Source organism: Neoarius graeffei, chromosome 5 (genome assembly GCF_027579695.1).
Source record: "Neoarius graeffei isolate fNeoGra1 chromosome 5, fNeoGra1.pri, whole genome shotgun sequence".
Lineage (NCBI taxonomy): Eukaryota > Metazoa > Chordata > Actinopteri > Siluriformes > Ariidae > Neoarius > Neoarius graeffei.
This window is the reverse complement of record NC_083573.1, coordinates 107,467,054-107,484,911: the sequence shown is the minus strand read 5'-3', so window position 1 is coordinate 107,484,911 and position 17,858 is coordinate 107,467,054. Positions and strand designations below refer to the sequence as shown.

The 17,858-nt window shown below is 43.4% G+C and overlaps 2 protein-coding genes across 2 annotated transcripts in view; one reads left to right on the top strand and one right to left on the bottom strand.

Moving 5' to 3' along the window:
* The window catches only part of LOC132886321 (NACHT, LRR and PYD domains-containing protein 3-like), a 719,980-nt gene that overhangs the window by 521,995 nt on the left and 180,127 nt on the right, over positions 1-17,858 (top strand). The gene's annotated exons all lie outside the window — the stretch shown is intronic.
* Positions 10,074-14,604, bottom strand: LOC132886186 (NLR family CARD domain-containing protein 3-like). Its single transcript, XM_060920753.1, has 5 exons — positions 14,497-14,604; positions 12,962-13,078; positions 12,472-12,526; positions 12,097-12,301; positions 10,074-11,854 (listed from the first exon to the last, which is right to left on the bottom strand). Exons 1-5 carry the CDS (start codon positions 14,562-14,564, stop codon positions 10,074-10,076), a joined length of 2,226 nt encoding a protein of 741 aa, XP_060776736.1. The 5' UTR covers positions 14,565-14,604.

Below are 17,858 nucleotides of genomic sequence, written 5' to 3'. Positions count from 1 at the left end.
TCAGGATTGCAACGTACGCATTTTAGGTGGGGTTTACATTAGACCGTATCAGCGGATCATCAGATTAACGTTTTTAAAACGATTAGCGTGCACACAGCAACGCCAATACACGATTCGCATGCACACAGCAACGCCAATACACGATTCGCATGCACACAGCAACGCCAATACACGGATACGCTCGGCTCCGCAGGCATCCTGCGCTCCAAATCACTCCGCCCTGAACAGCGAGTGCCCTCTGGAGGGTGCGCACTCCGGCCCTGCGCAGCTCACAGAGCGCGCGAGTGAAGTGCACAAGCAGTGATTCGGGACTGAGCATATGAGCATGTGTGATCTCAGTGCATATCGGGCATGCGCGTCACTTACCACTTGCAAGTGGAAGGATGGCAAGCCTAAAGACAATCATAACTACACAATGGGCAGTATTTGCATCAGTATTTGCAGTATTTTCATACTTTTATACTCTTTAATGAAAGGTGATACAAGGCGGAAGTCCGCGCCGTTTTTCAGCAGTCGCGTCACATGACCAATGCCAGCGAATCAGGAAGGTGGATGTCACAGTGACATTGTCCAATGACGACGCCAGCTAGAGCTCAGCACAGCGTATCCACGTATTCTCAATGTTTACACAGCACCGGACCAGACACGATCTGGATTGAATACGTGGACCCTGGCGGATTCCCGTTTCCTGGCGTTTCCAGGCGTTTTAATGTAAACGGACAGTGCATCCGCGAAGAAAACGAGACAGATACGGTCTAATGTAAACTTGGCCTTAGCCAGAGAGGATCATTGGTATGAGCGAGGAGTTAAAGAAGCCATTTTCGTCAACCTGGAATGGCCATCACTGAACAGAGGTGGGGGTCTAAGACATCATTTGTCAACCATCTACAATGCGGTCTTGGACACTCTTCCCAGATGGCTGGGTGTACGCCAGGACCCAGCTGTTTTTGGTGACTCACAGGAGGACAGAGAGAGTCAGATTGCCATTGATCATCCTAAGGGGCAATCCTTTGATCACCCTAATGACTCGCCGTTCACACCCAGCCTCCAGTGACCCACACCAACATGATGCCTCAAGGACACCTTAGATGAGCTGGTCATCAGAATTCTGATTCTGATCCATGAGAGGATAAATATCTGATACTCCCTATTAGTTGGACAGAACTGAGGAAGCCTTTCGGACGAGAGGTGAAACGTTTTCAAGAATCTTCAAGCAAGTCCAGTTGCCCATTTCTACCACCCACAGTGTATAATTGTATGGTATACGAATAAATAAATAAATAAATAAGTCGCAGCTGGTGGAGAGCAGCCGTTTATTTAGTAATGACATGTTTAGGACAGAATGTGTGTGTGTGTGTGTGTGTGTGTGTGTGTGTGTTAGGGATGGCGAAAACTAAAAAAAATCTTGACCGACCACCAAGCCTCATTAGCCGGTTAAAGTCGGTTAACCTATGAGTTTACAGGGATGCAAATGTTTTCGCGGAAGCTGCGCAAATGTGCGCAGCTTTCTGATTTACTGTTTTCTTCTCATACTTCCTATGTTTCATGGACTGTAACAGCATTTGCTTATTTAGTAATTTTAATACAGAATTTACTCTGATGAAATTATTCAGACACTCCAACACCCCCCAAAAACAAAATTGGATCTGCGCGATTCAGTTGTGAAAAAGGCGGCATCTGAGCCTTTAGTTTGTGTGGAGAGATATGATCTGCAATAACATGCATTGTTGGCTACAGACCGAAACATACTTTCAGAATGCACTGGCCAAGGCAGGACTAAACTTGATGTGCCTTCTAATAATAATTAAAAAAAAAAAACAGAATAGTAATTTGTAAGCTAAAAAGCCTGTGTCTACACTTTTCTTTCGCCGAGTGGCAGCGGGAGGGCGAGACATGACTGAATGGGTGTTTCTGATTTGTCAGCTGTCTTTAACTGGGTCGGGAGGGCAGGACATGACTGAATGGGTGTTTCTGATTTGTCAGCTGTCTTTAACTGGGGCGGGAGGGCAGGACATGACTGAATGGGTGTTTCTGATTTGTCAGCTGTCATCCTTACACCGCATGGCATGCCCCAAGTGTTTACAACACAGAATTCCAGGTTCTCCACTCCAAAATCGGCAGTTTCAAAACGATTGATTTTCTTTTTTTAACCGACAACCAAAAAAAAATTAACCGGTTGACGTTGATTCGGTCAACCACTGGTCAAACGGTCATCGGTTAACATCCCTAGTGTGTGTGTGTGTGTGTGTATGAATAAACATGTCAAATAAATGCTGGTGTGGCAATGAATGTGTTGGTGCAAGTGTCAGTAAAATGCGGGCTCATGTCAATGTTAAAGGGGAACTGAAGTCATTTTTAAACTTGCTTTATTTCTTAATTAACGTGTTATTCGATTACATTTTCGGTTTTAGTAACCTTATATCGTGACTTGTATCGGCAGCTAATTGCAATTAAATATTATACTTATCAGCCTATTCAGTTTTTAGCCGTGTTGAGTTTAGTTCGTTTGGTCCACGGCAGGCGTCGCTTATCCGCGCGATCTTCACGAGACCTGTGCGAGACTTTGAAACGTTAAGTGTCAGCCAGGTGTCAGTGCCGCCATTTTGAAAACTGTTTTCCAAACAAAGTATTGCACAAAAACGAGTTTAAATGACGATTACTGCCTACTTTTTTCAAACTTTCCTGATTGCTATCAAAACAAACAAAACATCCGGCTTGATTACATCAGCATTCAAAAGAGAGCGCGCGCGTCTTTTTTTGCGGTTGCACAGAAAGAAATCAAATTAAAAGTCTGCAAAGAAGAAAGTATTCAGCCTTGATTTAAAAGAACTGAAAGCTGCAGGGACTTTGTATTGATTAATGTGGGAAATGCGTTCAGTATAATATGGATTTATCACAAACACACGCATGTATTTATTATTTTGAAACCCACTAGCCGACTGATCTGGCACATTTTAATTGTACGACAGTAATGACGTAAATTCCAGCGCGACGGACTAGTGTCCGAAAGAGTTTTTACATTTTACCAATGAGCTCCCTGTACAGTCCTCTATATAGTAATTCCCTATATAGGGAGTAGGGAGTAGTGAACGAGTGAGCGATTTTGGACACAGGGAACGTTGGCAGATGTTGGTCACTTTGATTTCCGCTGTAGTAATAATAATAATAATAATAATAATAATAATAATTTCAATTTATATCGTGCCTTTCACAAACCCAAGGACGCTTTACACAGGAGTTACAAAAAAAAAAGCCACACTAGGAAGAGTAGTGTGAGGTGAAGGGAAAAGTTTTCAAGTTAGCTTTGAAGGAAGAGAGAGTGGAACAGTCACGAAGCGATTGTGGTAACGAGTTCCAAAGTTTAGGAGCAGCAACACTGAATGATCTACCACCCATAGATGCCAGTTTAAAATGTGGGGCAGTCAGAAGTCCACAGACAGAAGATCTGAGGGAGCGGGAGGGACAGTACAAATGAATTAGCTCACAGAGATCGGAAGGGGCGAAACCATGAAGAGCTTTATAGGTTAAAAGCAAGATTTTGTATTTGAGCTGAGAAATAACTGGCAACCAGTGCAGTTGCTGTAAAATAGGAGTAGTGTGAGCAGTGCGCTTGGTGAGTGTGAGGACTCTACCTGCTGAGTTTTGGATGAACTGTAGGCGATTGAGCAATGTGGCAGGGAGACCATAAAAGAGATAATTGCAACAGTCAAGACGAGAAAAAATAAACGCATTGACCAACATTTTGGCATCAGTTTCCAAGAGAAAAGGGCAGAGACGTGCAATATTGCGGAGGTGAAAGAAAGCATTCTTAGTAATGAGTTTAAAATGGGGTCAAACGTAAGGGTGGATTCAAAGAGAACTCCAAGGTTTTTTATAACTTGGGAAGGACTAATAGACACACCATCAACATCAATAGTAAAACTGGAGAAGTTCAGTACCTGTCTTTTGGTTACCTACTAATAGAACCTCCATTTTGCTAGCATTAAGTTTAAAGCAGTTCTTATGCAACCATTGCTTAAGGTCAGTGATGCAAGTCCTTAGCAGAGACTTGCATCACTAACAGAGTCCTAACAGAGGCTATGGAAGGGGTGATAGTGATGTAGATTTGAATGTCATCAGCATAACAATGAAAGTTAAGGCCATGGTTACGAATAATCTGGCTGATAGAAGAAACATATAAAAAGAAGGGGACCAAGGACAGAACCTTGAGGCACACCATGAGCAACAGTAGCAGTGGATGATTTATGAACACCAATAGAGATGAACTGTTGCCTGCTTGCTAGATATGACTGAAACCAGGCTAAAGCTAAGCCAGTAATACCAAAAGAAGATAGTCTGGAAATGAGTATCTCATGATGCACAGTGTCAAAGGCAGCTGTGAGGTCCAAGAGAACAAGGACATTGAGATGACCAGCATCAGTTGAGAGCAGGAGGTCATTAACAACTCTTAAGAGAGCAGATTCAGTGCTGTGGAGATTGCGAAAGCCTGACTGAAAGGGTTCATAGAGATCATTACAAGCAAGGAAAGTATGAAGCTGAGAGGCTACAACTCGCTCCATTACTTTAGCTAGGAAAGGGAGATTTGAAATGGGTCTGTAATTAGACAGTGAAAGAGAATCTAGACCAGGTTTCTTTAGTATTGGTGTAACTGAAGCAATTTTGAGGGAGATGGGAACAGTGCCTAAAGCAAAACACTGATTAATCATATGAGCAATATAAGGGGGTTCTCGACCAGAAAAGGGTGGCTTGCCCTCTCCAGGTTGGTGGAGAAGTCCTGCCTCAAGTGTAGGTGTTTAAGTATCTCAGGATTTTGTTCACGAGTGAGGGAAGGATAGAACGTGAGATTGACAGGCGGATCGGTGCAGCCTCCGCAGTGATGCGGTCGCTTTACTGCTCCGTTGTGGTGAAGGAGCTGAGCCAAAAGGCGAAGCTCTCGATTTACCGGTCGATCTACATTCCGACTCTCACCTATGGTCATGAGCTTTGGGTAAGGACCGAAAGAACAAGATCGCGGATACAAGTGGCCGAAATGAGTTTCCTTCGCAGGGTGGCTGGGCGCTCCCTTAGAGATAGGGTGAGAAGCACAGTTACTTGGGAGGAGCTTGGAGTAGAGCCGCTGCTCCTCCACATCGAGAGGAATCAGCTGAGGTGGCTCGGGCATCTCTTTCGGATGCCTCCTGGACGCCTCCCTGGGGAGGTGTTCCAGGCATGTCCCCCTGGGAGGAGGCCCTGGGGAAGACCCAGGACAAACTGGAGGGACTATGTCTCTCGGCTGGCCTGGGAACTCCTCGGTGTTCTTCCCGAGGAGCTGGCCGAGGTGTCTGGGGAAAGGGAAGTTTGGGCTTCCATGCTCAGACTGCTGCCTCCGCGACCCGGCCCCGGATAAAGCAGATGAAGACGAGACGAGACAATATAAGGGGAGATAGCAGATACCCAGGATTTAAGAAGTGCAGTGGGTGCAGTGTCCGACAGACATGAAGAGGAGGAGGACTTAGTCATGATTTCTGATACTTTACAAGAATCAACAGGAGAGAAAGCAGAGAGACAGCAGTCAGCTTTATGAGAAAGAGCTACTTGCAAGACAGAAGAATGAATTTCAGAATGAAAGTGTTGGTAAATACTGTCAATTTTATCCTTGAAAAAAATCCAAAAAAGCCTGACACTGAGCAGGGGAACTGGGAGTGGTTGAGGAAGGAGGCTGAAGAAATTTATTTATTGTATTAAACAGAGCTTTGGGTCTATGGTTGCCACGCTTAATGATGTTAGCGTAGTAAGAGGATCGGGCAGCGTTAAGAGCATCCTTATACTTTGCGATGTGTTCAGAGAAGAGTGAAAGATGAATAGTAAGGCCGATTTTCTTATAAAGGCGCTCTAGCCACCTTCCCTTGGCCTTCATGGCCCTAAGCTCAGAGGTGAACCAAGGAGAGGCGTGATTTGAACGTTTTACTTCCGTCCTATGATGTCTCACACAGGTCTCAGCGAATCTCGTTTACGGCCATTGCTTTAACATATGGACTGATATATTACAGAGCATATTTCAAACACTCAACTTGCTATAGCAGGGACAAAATAGCAATCAAAAATGCATTCCTATATTTAATAAAATGAGATAAATAGAATTTTCATGGTTAAAAAAAAAAATTGCCTTCAGTTCTCCTTTAAAGCTGCAGCCCGCAACTTCTGTTGACCCCTAGAGGAATTCTACATAATTACAAAAACCCTACTGGCGCTTCCACGTCGTGTCTGGCAGTATAGGCTGCGGTCACACACACACGTAGACGATTAACTTAAAAGGTAGAATAAATGGTTCTCAAGAACAATTGTGCAACACACTTTTTGTCAAACTCAGTAAATCTCTCCTCATGGTCCGCCAGCTGTCTGATCTGTGTGTGCACTGAAAAAGAATCCAGTGTTCATACACAACCATGGTTCTGTAACTGGGCAACAAAGTGGCTCAGACCGAGCCTCACAACATTATTTCAGCCAATCAGGAGGTGCGTTCACAGTGTGTTCTCATGGAACAGATAATGCTTCCATTTTATTAAATGTTTATATCATGTTCTGCTGTAGTTACTTGGTCTTGTCTTTAAACTTACCTTCATTCTAACTTTCACCTTACCTAGATCTATAGTGTCACTATTTTATGTTTATCCTTTTCTTGATAGGGCTTGGTGAAAAGGTTTGATTTACCTACCTTTTTTTGGGGCTTTTTTCACCTTTATTGGATAGGACAGTGTGGAGACAGGAAACGAGCAGGAGAGAGAGATGGAGAGGGATCAGGAAAGGACCTCAGGTTGGAATCGAACCTGGGTCCCTGGATTTATGGCATGGCGCCTTATCCAACTGAGCCACAGTGCCCCTGGTTTAGCTATCTTTTGTCTGTTTTGTACACAGCATGGATCAAAACACCATCAGTGAGGCCACTGAAGACACCACCATTGGGATTTATGTTCTTATAGAACATGCTTCAAGTGATGAAACACAGGACATTGGCATTGTTCTTGAAGGCATCAAGGTGTTACAAGATCTTGATAATGTAACATTAGCTGTTGCTATGCTGTTTGGACTGATGTATGCACTGAACCTTAGCGACCCTGCTGACCTCTGCTACACTTTTGCGGTCATCCAAAAGATTTGGATGGAACTGGATGGAGGTAAACTTTCCAACAAAGCACTTGCTCTGAAAAACAGGCTCTCTCAGTCAACGGCTCAGACTGATTTCTGCTGTGTATCCACTTTTGTGTTTGTGTTTATTTCTCAGTGATGAGTTTATGCAGGGTTGATTACTTTTTGTTTGTAAATCCACTTTGATTTGTCAAAGTTGTCAGCTGTGTAAAATGGTGTTCACAGGGTTAACCATCATGGTAAAGTGTTTTTATGAAGCACGAGAGCTTATTTACCTTATTCAGTTTGTGGCATGCACTGCAAAAAATAAAAATCTTAGGAAGTTTATTTGTCTATTTTCAAGTCAAAACATCTAGCCACCCTTATTATAAGACATAATTGCCCACCTCATTTAGCTAGAAAGACTAGTTTTTAGACAGTCCATCTTGAAAATCTTGTATAGACAAAATGTCTTGAAAAAGTCTTATTTGGAGCACCTTTGAAAATAAAACAAGTTTTTTTTTAAACAAGTAAGTACATTTTGGACATTTGTCAAATGCGGTTCATCTTGTTTCAAGAAAAAAAAAGTATGCTTGCTTTGGGAATAAATGAACTTTACTTAAATCTTTGAATCTTGCCCCCAGAATGCACTGTTGCTTTGGCGTTGTGTAAGCACTGTAAGTCAAAATGCATAAACGTTTTTATTTATTTATTTATTTATTTATTTATTTTTGTGCCTGAGGTCCTGGGGAAGTGGAATCTTAAGAGATGTTGTAATGTTTGAATGCTGAAATGGAAAAAAAAAATAAACTTGTTGCAATGCTACACGTGTCGTCAACTTCAGTGTTTCCCACAGACTAGGTAGCAATTTGTGGTGCTCCACTGTGCCGATGAGGGAATCGTGCGCGGTGGTGTCGTGGCGGTCGGTGGAGTCGGTCATTGGGGTGTATGCAAAGTGTTTACAGCGGGCGGTGTTCAAACACACAGTATTTTTCTTCAGAGTCACCTGCTGGGACTATTTTAAAGCTACAAGAAGCATTTGAGATTATTCAGTTAAATCTAAATTCTTTTAAGTTCTTTAAGAGAAGACAGCTAAAACAATTTTTAGCAGAACCCTGCCTGGTTTCATTCCTCGACCCAACTTTACATTACAGGGCAGGCCATTAGTTTGCTGGGCTTGATGTTGGTGGAAAACCTGTCTTTTAAATTTATGAAAATTACTCACCAAAACTGAAGTTAAAGTTTAGTTTTTTGCCTTTTTGGTGGCAATCTTTCAATCATTCTTTAGTTGACATTCAAGGAATAAATTGCAAAAAACAAGCTGGAGGTTTTTATTTTAAATATTGAACTCAACACTTACCTCAACCAATACTAAAATGAAATAAATAGTATAATGTAACAACAAAATAATAAAATAAAATATCATAATTAGATGTAAGAAACCACTTAAGGTAACACCAAGGCAACTAACAATAATGAAAAAGCATTACCCTAATTGGTGCAAAGCCTGCATGCCCTATCAGAACATTTAATTCTGCGTCACTTCCTGAAAAAAAAACTACAGTGCCCTATCGTAAGGGAAGTCATTGCTGAAGCAGGATAAACGGGATAATGCAATAAGACCGGTTCCTCGCGTCAAGCTGCTACTGTATGCATCAAAATTGGTTTATAGCCTGACTCAGGGATGTCCGTTTCCTGTAAGCCAGGAAGGCTATGATAAAGCTCATCACGAGCACGACGTAGGCTACCTTTTAAAATAAGGGGTCGGAAGGCGAATCGGGAAGGCTGCGTTATTTTTAATTAGGCTCACAGGCTACTTGCAGTCCAGGTATATGCACAACGGCAGGCCTGTGGACACGCCTGTCTCTCTGTGTGGGTTTCCTCCGGGTGCTCCGGTTTCCCCCACAGTGTGTGCGCGCGCGCGTGAACGAGAAGAAAGAGCACTATGAATGAACTATACGCAACGGAATTTTTTTTTTTCGAAATCGCGAGTCTGATTGTGTGGCGCTAGGAATCCATTGTGTGGCGCTGCGCCACACAGTGGTCTATGTATGGGAAACCCTGCTGCATGTCTTTGGACTGTGGGGGAAACCGGCGCACCTGGAGGAAACCCACACAGACACGGGGAGAACATGCAAACTCCACACAGAAAGGCCCTCATCAGCCACTGGGCTCGAACCCAGGACCTTCTTGCTGTAATGCGACAGTGCTAACCACTACACCACCATGCCAGCCCACAAGTAATAATTCATTGAGAAAAAGAAGGAAATTGTGTCAGTCATACACATTCTGATCACGTGGGACCAGTGTACACATTAAAATCAAGTAAATCCAAAGGATGTTTTTTTCAGTGTGACCAATCGGAGAACTCCCTCATGGACAAACAGTTTGGTGCTCTGGAAAATCAGTGCAGTGTGAAACTAACCAAACCAAATGACAGGAACACACTGTGCACAGTGTGTTCCTGTCATTTGGTTTGGTTAGTTTCACACTGCACTGATTTTCCAGAGCACCAAACTGTTTGTCCATGAGGGAGTTCTCCGATTGGTCAGGAGTTTGTCAGAGTGGGGTTTGATGGACACTTCTTATTGGGGTTGTTTTACTGCTGGAGGTCAAGATTTTGGGAAAAATATGATGTAATTATGTGAACTGAACACAAAGTTGTGTGTTGAGTTTCAAACAGACAGTAAAACAGTTGGTGTGTATCATTCTCTGCTCACACACACACCTCTGATTTCTGGGGGTTTGGAGTGGACCTGAGTACAGGTGGTGTGTTCATGTGTGTCAAAAGGTGGGTTTAATAAGCTGTTAGTGTAAAAAGTGAAACCATCTCCTGTAAAAGTACGAGAGGTTTGTTTAAAGAAGATTAGAGTCACTATTAACAAGCATTAATCTAAACACTGCAGTTCAGTGTGACATTAAAATAACAAACCATGCAGTAATACATTTATAAATAAAAATAAAAACACTTACACAGCTTTTCTGGAGGCTTTGACCACTGGCAGCAGCTTCAGAAGACATTCCTCTGATGGGTAATATTTACTCAAATCAAACTCCTCCAGCTCCTGTTCTGAGTTCAGTAACACAAACACCAGAGCTGACCACTGAGCAGGAGAGAGACTGACTCTACTGAGACGCCTGCAATCTCCTCTGTTCACGTAACGTTGTACTTCCTGCACTAGAGAATGATCATTCAGTTCATTCAGACAGTGGAACAGATTGATGGATTTCTCTGGAGATGGATTCTCCCTGATCTTCTCCTTGATGTACTCGACTGTTTCCTGTTTGCTGTGAGCGCTATTTCCTGTCTGGGGCAGTAGGTCTCGTAAGAGAGTCTGATTGGAGTCCAGTGAGAGACCCAGAAGGAAGCGGAGGAACAGGTCCAGGTGTCCATTCGCACTCTGTAAGGCCTTGTCCACTGCACTCCTGAGGAAATCAGACATGTTTGACTTTATTAAGAAATTAAAAAGCCCAGTGCTTTGTTCCATGAGCGCATTTCTCTTTCTAAAAATAAAACGGAGAAAGACGTATAAAGCAGCCAGAAACTCCTGAACACTCAGATGTACGAAGCTGAACACCTTCCCCAGGTGAAGCCCAAACTCCTCTCTGAAGATCTGGGTACACACTCCTGAGTACACTGACACTTCTCTCGCATCAATGCCACACTCTCTCAGGTCTTCCTCATAGAAGATCAGGTTTCCTTTCTCCAGCTGTTGGAAAGCCAGTTTTCCCAGTGCCAGGATACTCGCTCTGGTCTGCTGAGGATCAGGCTCACATTTCTGATGGTAATTTTGGTCCTTGTGTTTGATCTGAAAGATCAGGAAGTGTGTTAACATTTGAGTCAGAGTCTTGGGGATCTCTCCACTCTCTGCTTCACCCAACATTCTCTCGAGAACACTGGCTGAGATCCAGCAGAAGACTGGGATGTGGCACATGATGTAGAGGCTTCTTGAAGACTTCATGTGTGTGATGATTTTATTGGCCAGGCTCTGATCACTGATCCTCTTCCTGAAGTACTCCTCTTTCTGAGGATCACTGAACCCTCGTACCTCTGTTACCTGGTCTACACACTCAGGAGGGATCTGATTGGCTGCTGCTGGTCGAGAGGTTATCCAGAGGAAAGCAGAGGGAAGCAGATTCCCCTTGATGAGGTTTGTCAGCAGCACATCCACTGAGGCCGACTCTGTCACATCACACAATCTCTCATTGTTCTGGAAATTTAAAGGAAGTCGACACTCATCCAGACCATCAAAGATCAACAGGACTTTGTTTATATCACAGTCTATGAATTGTAATTCTTTCATTTCTGGGAAAAAGTGATGAAGGAGATTCATCAGACTGAGATTTCTCTCCTTCATCAGATTCAGCTCTCTAAAGGGAAGTGGGAACATGAAGGTGGCGTCCTGATGCACTTCTCCTTCAGTCCAGTCCAGAATGAACTTCTGCACAGAGACTGTTTTTCCAATTCCAGCAACTCCTTTAGTCAGCACACTTCTGATGGACGTGTCTTTAAAGAGATCCTTACATTTGATGGGTGTCTCCTGTGTTGCTGGTCTCCTGGACGCTGTCTCAATCTGTCTCATCTCATGTTCTTTATTGACGTCTCCACTCCAACCCTCTGTGATGTAGAGCTCTGTGTAGATCTCATTCAGAAGAGCTGAGCTTCCATGCTGTGAGATTCCTTCATTAACTCTTTTGAACTTCTCTCTCAGGTTGGATTTCAACTTTTGCCGATACACAGAGACGTGTTCTGAGAAACAAAGTAATAACATCTTTTAATGCAAAATCACTGAGAACAATATAAATTAAATATTGATGTGCGTTCCTGATTAATGTATAGAATTTAGAAGGAAAATATAGACATTGTAAAATAAAACTAATTTCAGAGTTCTAATCTCACTGACTTATTCAGCTTGATAAATTTAATATGACGTATTTAAATATGAACCAAACTGAAGTAGATCAAATAAAGTCATGACTCAGAGCTCTTACTGTTGCGCAGTGTGTGAGCGAGATCTGTGTGGTTCATGTTCTTCAGGAAGTGCAGTGTGATCTTCAGCACTCCCTCTCTGACACTGCTCTGATCCTCCTCATCCTCCACCTCCCTCTCAGAGCATGCTGGGGAATCTGGACTCAGGAGCTTCTTAAACCTCTTCAGCTCCTTCTGGATCACACTGATGACTTTGTGTTCCAGCTCCTGGTGAGAAACACACAGGAACAGATCCCAATATTATAATGTTACACAGTGAGAGAGGATTTATTTTAGGAAAAGAAGAAAAGTCAGTTACAACTGAAATTGTGTCTGATTACCCATAATGCTGCTGTATGTGGATAAAACTGTACACACACACACACACACACACACACCTTGAATATGGACTCCAGCTGATTTCTGCTGAGGTTTGATTTCTTCTTTTGTGGTCTGTGAACAAACAAAACACATGCTGTAATATGGACTATATGTATCATAGCTGTACAACACACACTCATAAATACAGAGACAGATATTTAACACTCTCCTCTTAACACAATACACTGAGTTCAGGATTTCCTCACTGACACACACACACATTTAGAAACAAAATGTTTGAATGAATGAATGAATGAAATAGTGATAGAGTGATTAATGTCCCACGTGTAAATGTTCTCGTGTCGCACCACAGACCCTCCAGCTCAGGGACTGCAGGCTGAACTGACCTCTTCCAGCAGTTTTCCTCACTGCCAGTCTGAGAGCTGCAGCACTGCACAGTTTAGTGTTTTACTGCTTCAACACCTGATAAAGCTCATGAAGGGCTTCACAATGACACCAGTGGGTTTGATCAGGTGGAACTGTTGTAAAACACCTCACTATACTGACCTCAGATCAGCAGGACTGTCTCTGTCTCTGAAGTTAATTGGGAGTCCCATTGACCCGTCACTCTTCATGGACACACAGCTGGGTTCTGGTGACTCTGATCTCTTTCCCTCCATCATTCTACAACACAGATATTATTACAGACACAAATTAAGGGAAGTGTACATGCTAATAATATGGAGTGGATATGGATGACTGTGTATCCAATTTGAATTAACACAGAACCTCTTCAACAATCTCAGTCTAATAAGCAGAAAGTAACACAAGACTTCTGTATAAAAATAAAACAAAGCCTGATAAAAACATGATTTTAGTTTTGTTATTCTGCTGCAATTTGACTACTACCACTACTACAAGGCATAGCCTACAACAACAGAACACACACACTTTTTAATTTAAAAAATTCCATTTAATTCATATTTGCTTTCTAATTCATTACAAATGTCTGGACAAAAAAGTGGACCGAAAAGCATGGTTTGGAAGCACTTTCCAGAACAACCACCAGGAACTGCATTGTGCAAGGAATGCAACAGCACTGTGAAGCTTGGCTCTGAAACATCAAAAAACTCCTTAAACATGTGGTCTCATCATGCCAATCTCTATCAGGCCACACAGGCAAAACAAAAGATGACATCCTACACTGCTAAAACTGCCCACTCTTGTACAGGTATATGACCATCAACTAAAGTGGAAGGATATGGACAAGAGGTCAAAGAATCTTGACAAGATGATTGCTGAAATGATTGCAACCAACAAGCAGCCTTTCACCATGGTCAGCAATGTTGGCTTTAGACGCCTTATGAGTACTGCTGAACAACGTTACCATTTAAATAGTGAGAAATTTTATTGCACTGAAGTAATACCCTCCATCTGTAATCAGATTAAAGAAAAGGTCAAATCTATGCTCACTCCTGAGTTTGCTGGGAAACATTTATCTTTTACCACTGACTGCTGGACAGGATCAACTACATCGTTGATGAGTATCACCTGCCATTTTATCGATGCTGATTGGAAGCGACAGCAAGTTGTCCTGAATACAAAATCTATGGATGGGCCTCATACAGGAGACTACATTAATGAGTCGTTCTTGGGCATGATGGAGGAATGGGGTGTGGAGAAAGATCATGTGACTCTTGTTCTGAGAGAAAGTAGGTTTAATAATGATCAAAGGAGTGCATGTAGCTGAAGTCACAGATTTCAGTTGCTGTGGTCATACACTGCAGCTTGTTGTAACTGATGGAATCGCTAGTCAGAGGTCAGTCATGAATGTCATTGCAATGCTTAAGGCCTGTGTGAAGCACTTCTCATTCCACCAAAGCCAGAACATGTCTATCAGGAATACAAAAAGACCTCGACCTTCCTCAACATGGACTGATTCAATCAACTCCGACTCACTGGAACTCAATACTTCACATGTTTGCCAGAATGTTAGAACAAAAGAGAGCATTAAACATTTACTAAACTGAGTGAAAATGTGTACATTCTGAATTTTGTTGGTGAGAAAAGAACTAAAACAACACCTCACTATAGCTACTGACCTCAGATCAGCAGAACAGTTTCTGCCTTTGAAGTGAAATGGGTGTTTCATAGACCAATCACTCTTCATGGACACACAGCTGGGATCTGGTGAGTCTGATCTCTTTCCCTCCATCATTCTAGAACACAGATATTATTACAGACACAAATTAAGGGAAGTGTACATGCTAATATAATATGGAGTGGATTGTTGAACCTCTTCAACAATCTTAGTCTAATAAGCAGAAAGTAACACAAGACTTCTGTATAAAAATAAAACAAAGCCTGATACAAGCCAGCAATTTAAAACTGAGGAACATTTATGAAAAGCTAAGACTGTACAGTGTTACCCTAATAACAAGCCATGGGTAACACAGGAAGTCAAAGCTCTCCTCAATCGGAAGAAGGCGACCTTCAGGAGCAGGGACAGGGAGGTGATGGAAACAGCACAGCAGGAGGTGAAACACTGCGTGAGGGAAGCTAAGGACAGCTACAGGAGAAAGGTGGAGCAGAAGCTGAAGAACAGCATGAGGGAGGTCTGGGAAGGTGTGAAAACCATCACAGGCCACAACACAAAGATCAGAGTCTCTGAGGGGACAGTGGAGAGGGCGAACGAGCTGAATGACTTCAACCGGTTCAACCAGCCCACGTCCCCCCACCCTCCCCCTCACTGCAGCCATCTCGCCTTCTTCCCTCAACATACCTCCCCCCAGTCATCGCAGCAGCCCCCTCCTCCCCCACCTCAACACAGACTCCTCCATGCATCACGGCAGACCAGGTCAGAGGTCAATTGAGGAAGCGTCACCCCAGGAAAGCAGCAGGCCCGGACAAGGTGTGTCCCTGACTACTGAAGACCTGCACCGCTGAACTGGATGAACCACTCCAACGAATCTTCAACCTCAGCCGGGGAGAGTGCCCACCCTCTGGAAGAGATCATGCATCATTCCAGTTCCCAAGAACCACCAGCCCAGCGAGCTGAACGACTTCCGACCAGTGGCACTCACTTCACATCTGATGAAGATGTTTGAGCGGCTCTTCCTCAGCCTCCTCAGACCCCAGGTGCAACATGCCCAGGACTGTCTGCAGTTTGCATACCAGGCAGGTGTTGGTGTGGAAGATGCCGTCCACTACCTGCTACACCGTGCCCACTCACATCTGGATAAAGGAAATAGCACAGTGAGGATCCTCTTCTTGGACTTCGAGTGCCTTCAACACCATCCAGCCCCCTATGCTTCAGGACAAACTGAACAGGATGCAAGTGGACCCCTGCCGGGTCACTTGGATCTCCAGCTACCTCACCGACAGGCCGCAGTATGTCAGGCTGAAGGACATCACGTCTGACACTATGATTAGCAGCACTGGAGCACCCCAGGGCATTGTGTTGGCCCCTCTTCTCTTCACCCTGTACACTGCAGACTTCTGCTACAACTTGGAGCTGTGTCACATTCAGAAGTTCGCCGATGACACAGCCATCATGGGGTGTATCAGGGACGACAGAGAGGAGGAGTATAGGAGCCTGGTGAGGGACTTTGCCGTTTGGTGCAACAGGAACCATCTGCAGCTCAACACCTCAAAGACCAAGGAGCTGGTCATTGACTTTGGGAGGTCCAGACCAAGGTCACGACCAGTTCTGATCGAGGGAGTCAAGGTGGAGGCTGTGGATTCCTACAAGTACCTCGGGCTGTGGCTGGACAGCAAGCTGGACTGGACTTGCAACACCAGTCACTTGTACAGGAAGGGACAGAGCAGGCTATACTTCCTGAGGAGGCTGCAGTCCTTTAACATCTGCAGGAAACTCCTGTGGATGTTCTATCAGTCTGTGGTCACCAGTGTCCTGTTTTACATCATGGTGTGCTGGGGGGGACAGAACATCCAAGAAGGACACATCCAGGCTGGACAAACTGATCAGGCAGGCCGGTTCTGTGGTCGGCATGAAGCTGGACTCTCTGATGACAGTGACAGAGAAGAGGACTCTGAACAAACTATTGAACATCATGGACGATGCCAGTCACCCTCTGCACACCGTCATCAGAGCAACCAGAGGAGCCTGTTCAGTGACAGAATGCTCCTTCCCAAATGCAGGACTAACAGACTTGAAAACTCCTTTGTCCCTCACACAATCAGTCTGTACAACTCCTCTCTTGGGGGGGGGGGGGGGGGGGCAGAGGATGGGAAGGAGCAACAGTAGCCTAGCCTGACAAAAAGCAATACTGGACAATGTGCAATATCTCTCCTGCTGGCCATTTTTCCCCCACATATCTTATTCTTTTTTATATTTGTATCTGTAAATATTTAATTTATCTAGTAATTTTCTCTATTTTCTAATCTCTGTTTATCCTGTAATAATGATGCTGGAATTTTGATTTCCCTGAAGGAACCCTCCCAAAGGGATCAATAAAGTTCTATCTAATCTAATCTAACCTAATCTCTAAATGCCTTGTTATTGGGTTTCAGATGATCAATCTGTCTCCACTGTGATTAGTTTTAATCTCATGTGTTTATACAGACCCCTCTGAAAGCGTTGGAATAGCAAGGGCAATTCTTCTGTTCTTCTCATTTACTTGAAGACTATCTGCCCCAATACTTTTGCTCACCTAACCATTGGGTGGTCTGCCTCCAAAGGTGTTATGTTCTGCTGCTGAACACATCGAGATGTAAAGATCAGGAAATGAAGCTGAAATTCTGATCTATCGACTCATTCATCTTTTGATCTCAAACCTAAATGTGTTCAGTGTAAAGCAGAAACAAACAAATTGTTCTTGCTGTTCCAATCGACCCCTTGGGCATGACGTCATGCATCATGTGATAATTTCACCTGGGGGACAAACAGCGCCTTTCATGTAAGTAAGGCTTAATCTGTCTTAAATATGGTTCATTTTTGCACTCTTTTTGGTTGTTCAAATCGAGAAATCTATAAAAAGGTATTACTGTCTCCCGCTATCATGAAAAATGTTAACAAAGAAGCAAATGCTTCAATAACAACGAAGAAATGAGTGGTTAAAGAGAATATGATGAGAGGAGCCAAGTCTGAAAACTCCAGAGAAAATTCGTGATTGTATTTAAAATGCTTTTTTTTTTTTTTTTAAAGAAAGTCGGATGTGAGTATGGAAGAGTTTACTTAAGAATCTCATTTCATTTCTGCTCACATTCGAGTGAGCTTCTTCATGAAAGCGTTCAAACAAAATCAAATGCTTTTCTTACAGATGAACCAACTTCCTTATTCGACACAGAAAACTCAGACTGGACATCAGACAAACAACTGGGACATAATTCAGTAAAAAACCCAACAAGGAGTGACATGTGCGATATATCGTGAAAGAACAGAACAGATTAAGAGCAGAGAGCACTGGAGCTTTGTTTCTGTTATCAGAGAAACCCAGTCCTG

Excerpts from the sequence above, each read along its gene's own strand:
- LOC132886186 (XM_060920753.1), bottom strand. The coding sequence starts at position 14,564 with ATGAAGAGTGATTGGTCTATGAAACACCCATTTCACTTCAAAGGCAGA. Across the intron at positions 13,079-14,496 it reads AACTGTTCTGCTGATCTGAG|AATGATGGAGGGAAAGAGAT; the intron begins GTCAGTAGCTAT and ends TCTGTGTTGTAG. Across the intron at positions 12,302-12,471 it reads AGCTGGAGTCCATATTCAAG|GAGCTGGAACACAAAGTCAT; the intron begins GTGTGTGTGTGT and ends GTTTCTCACCAG.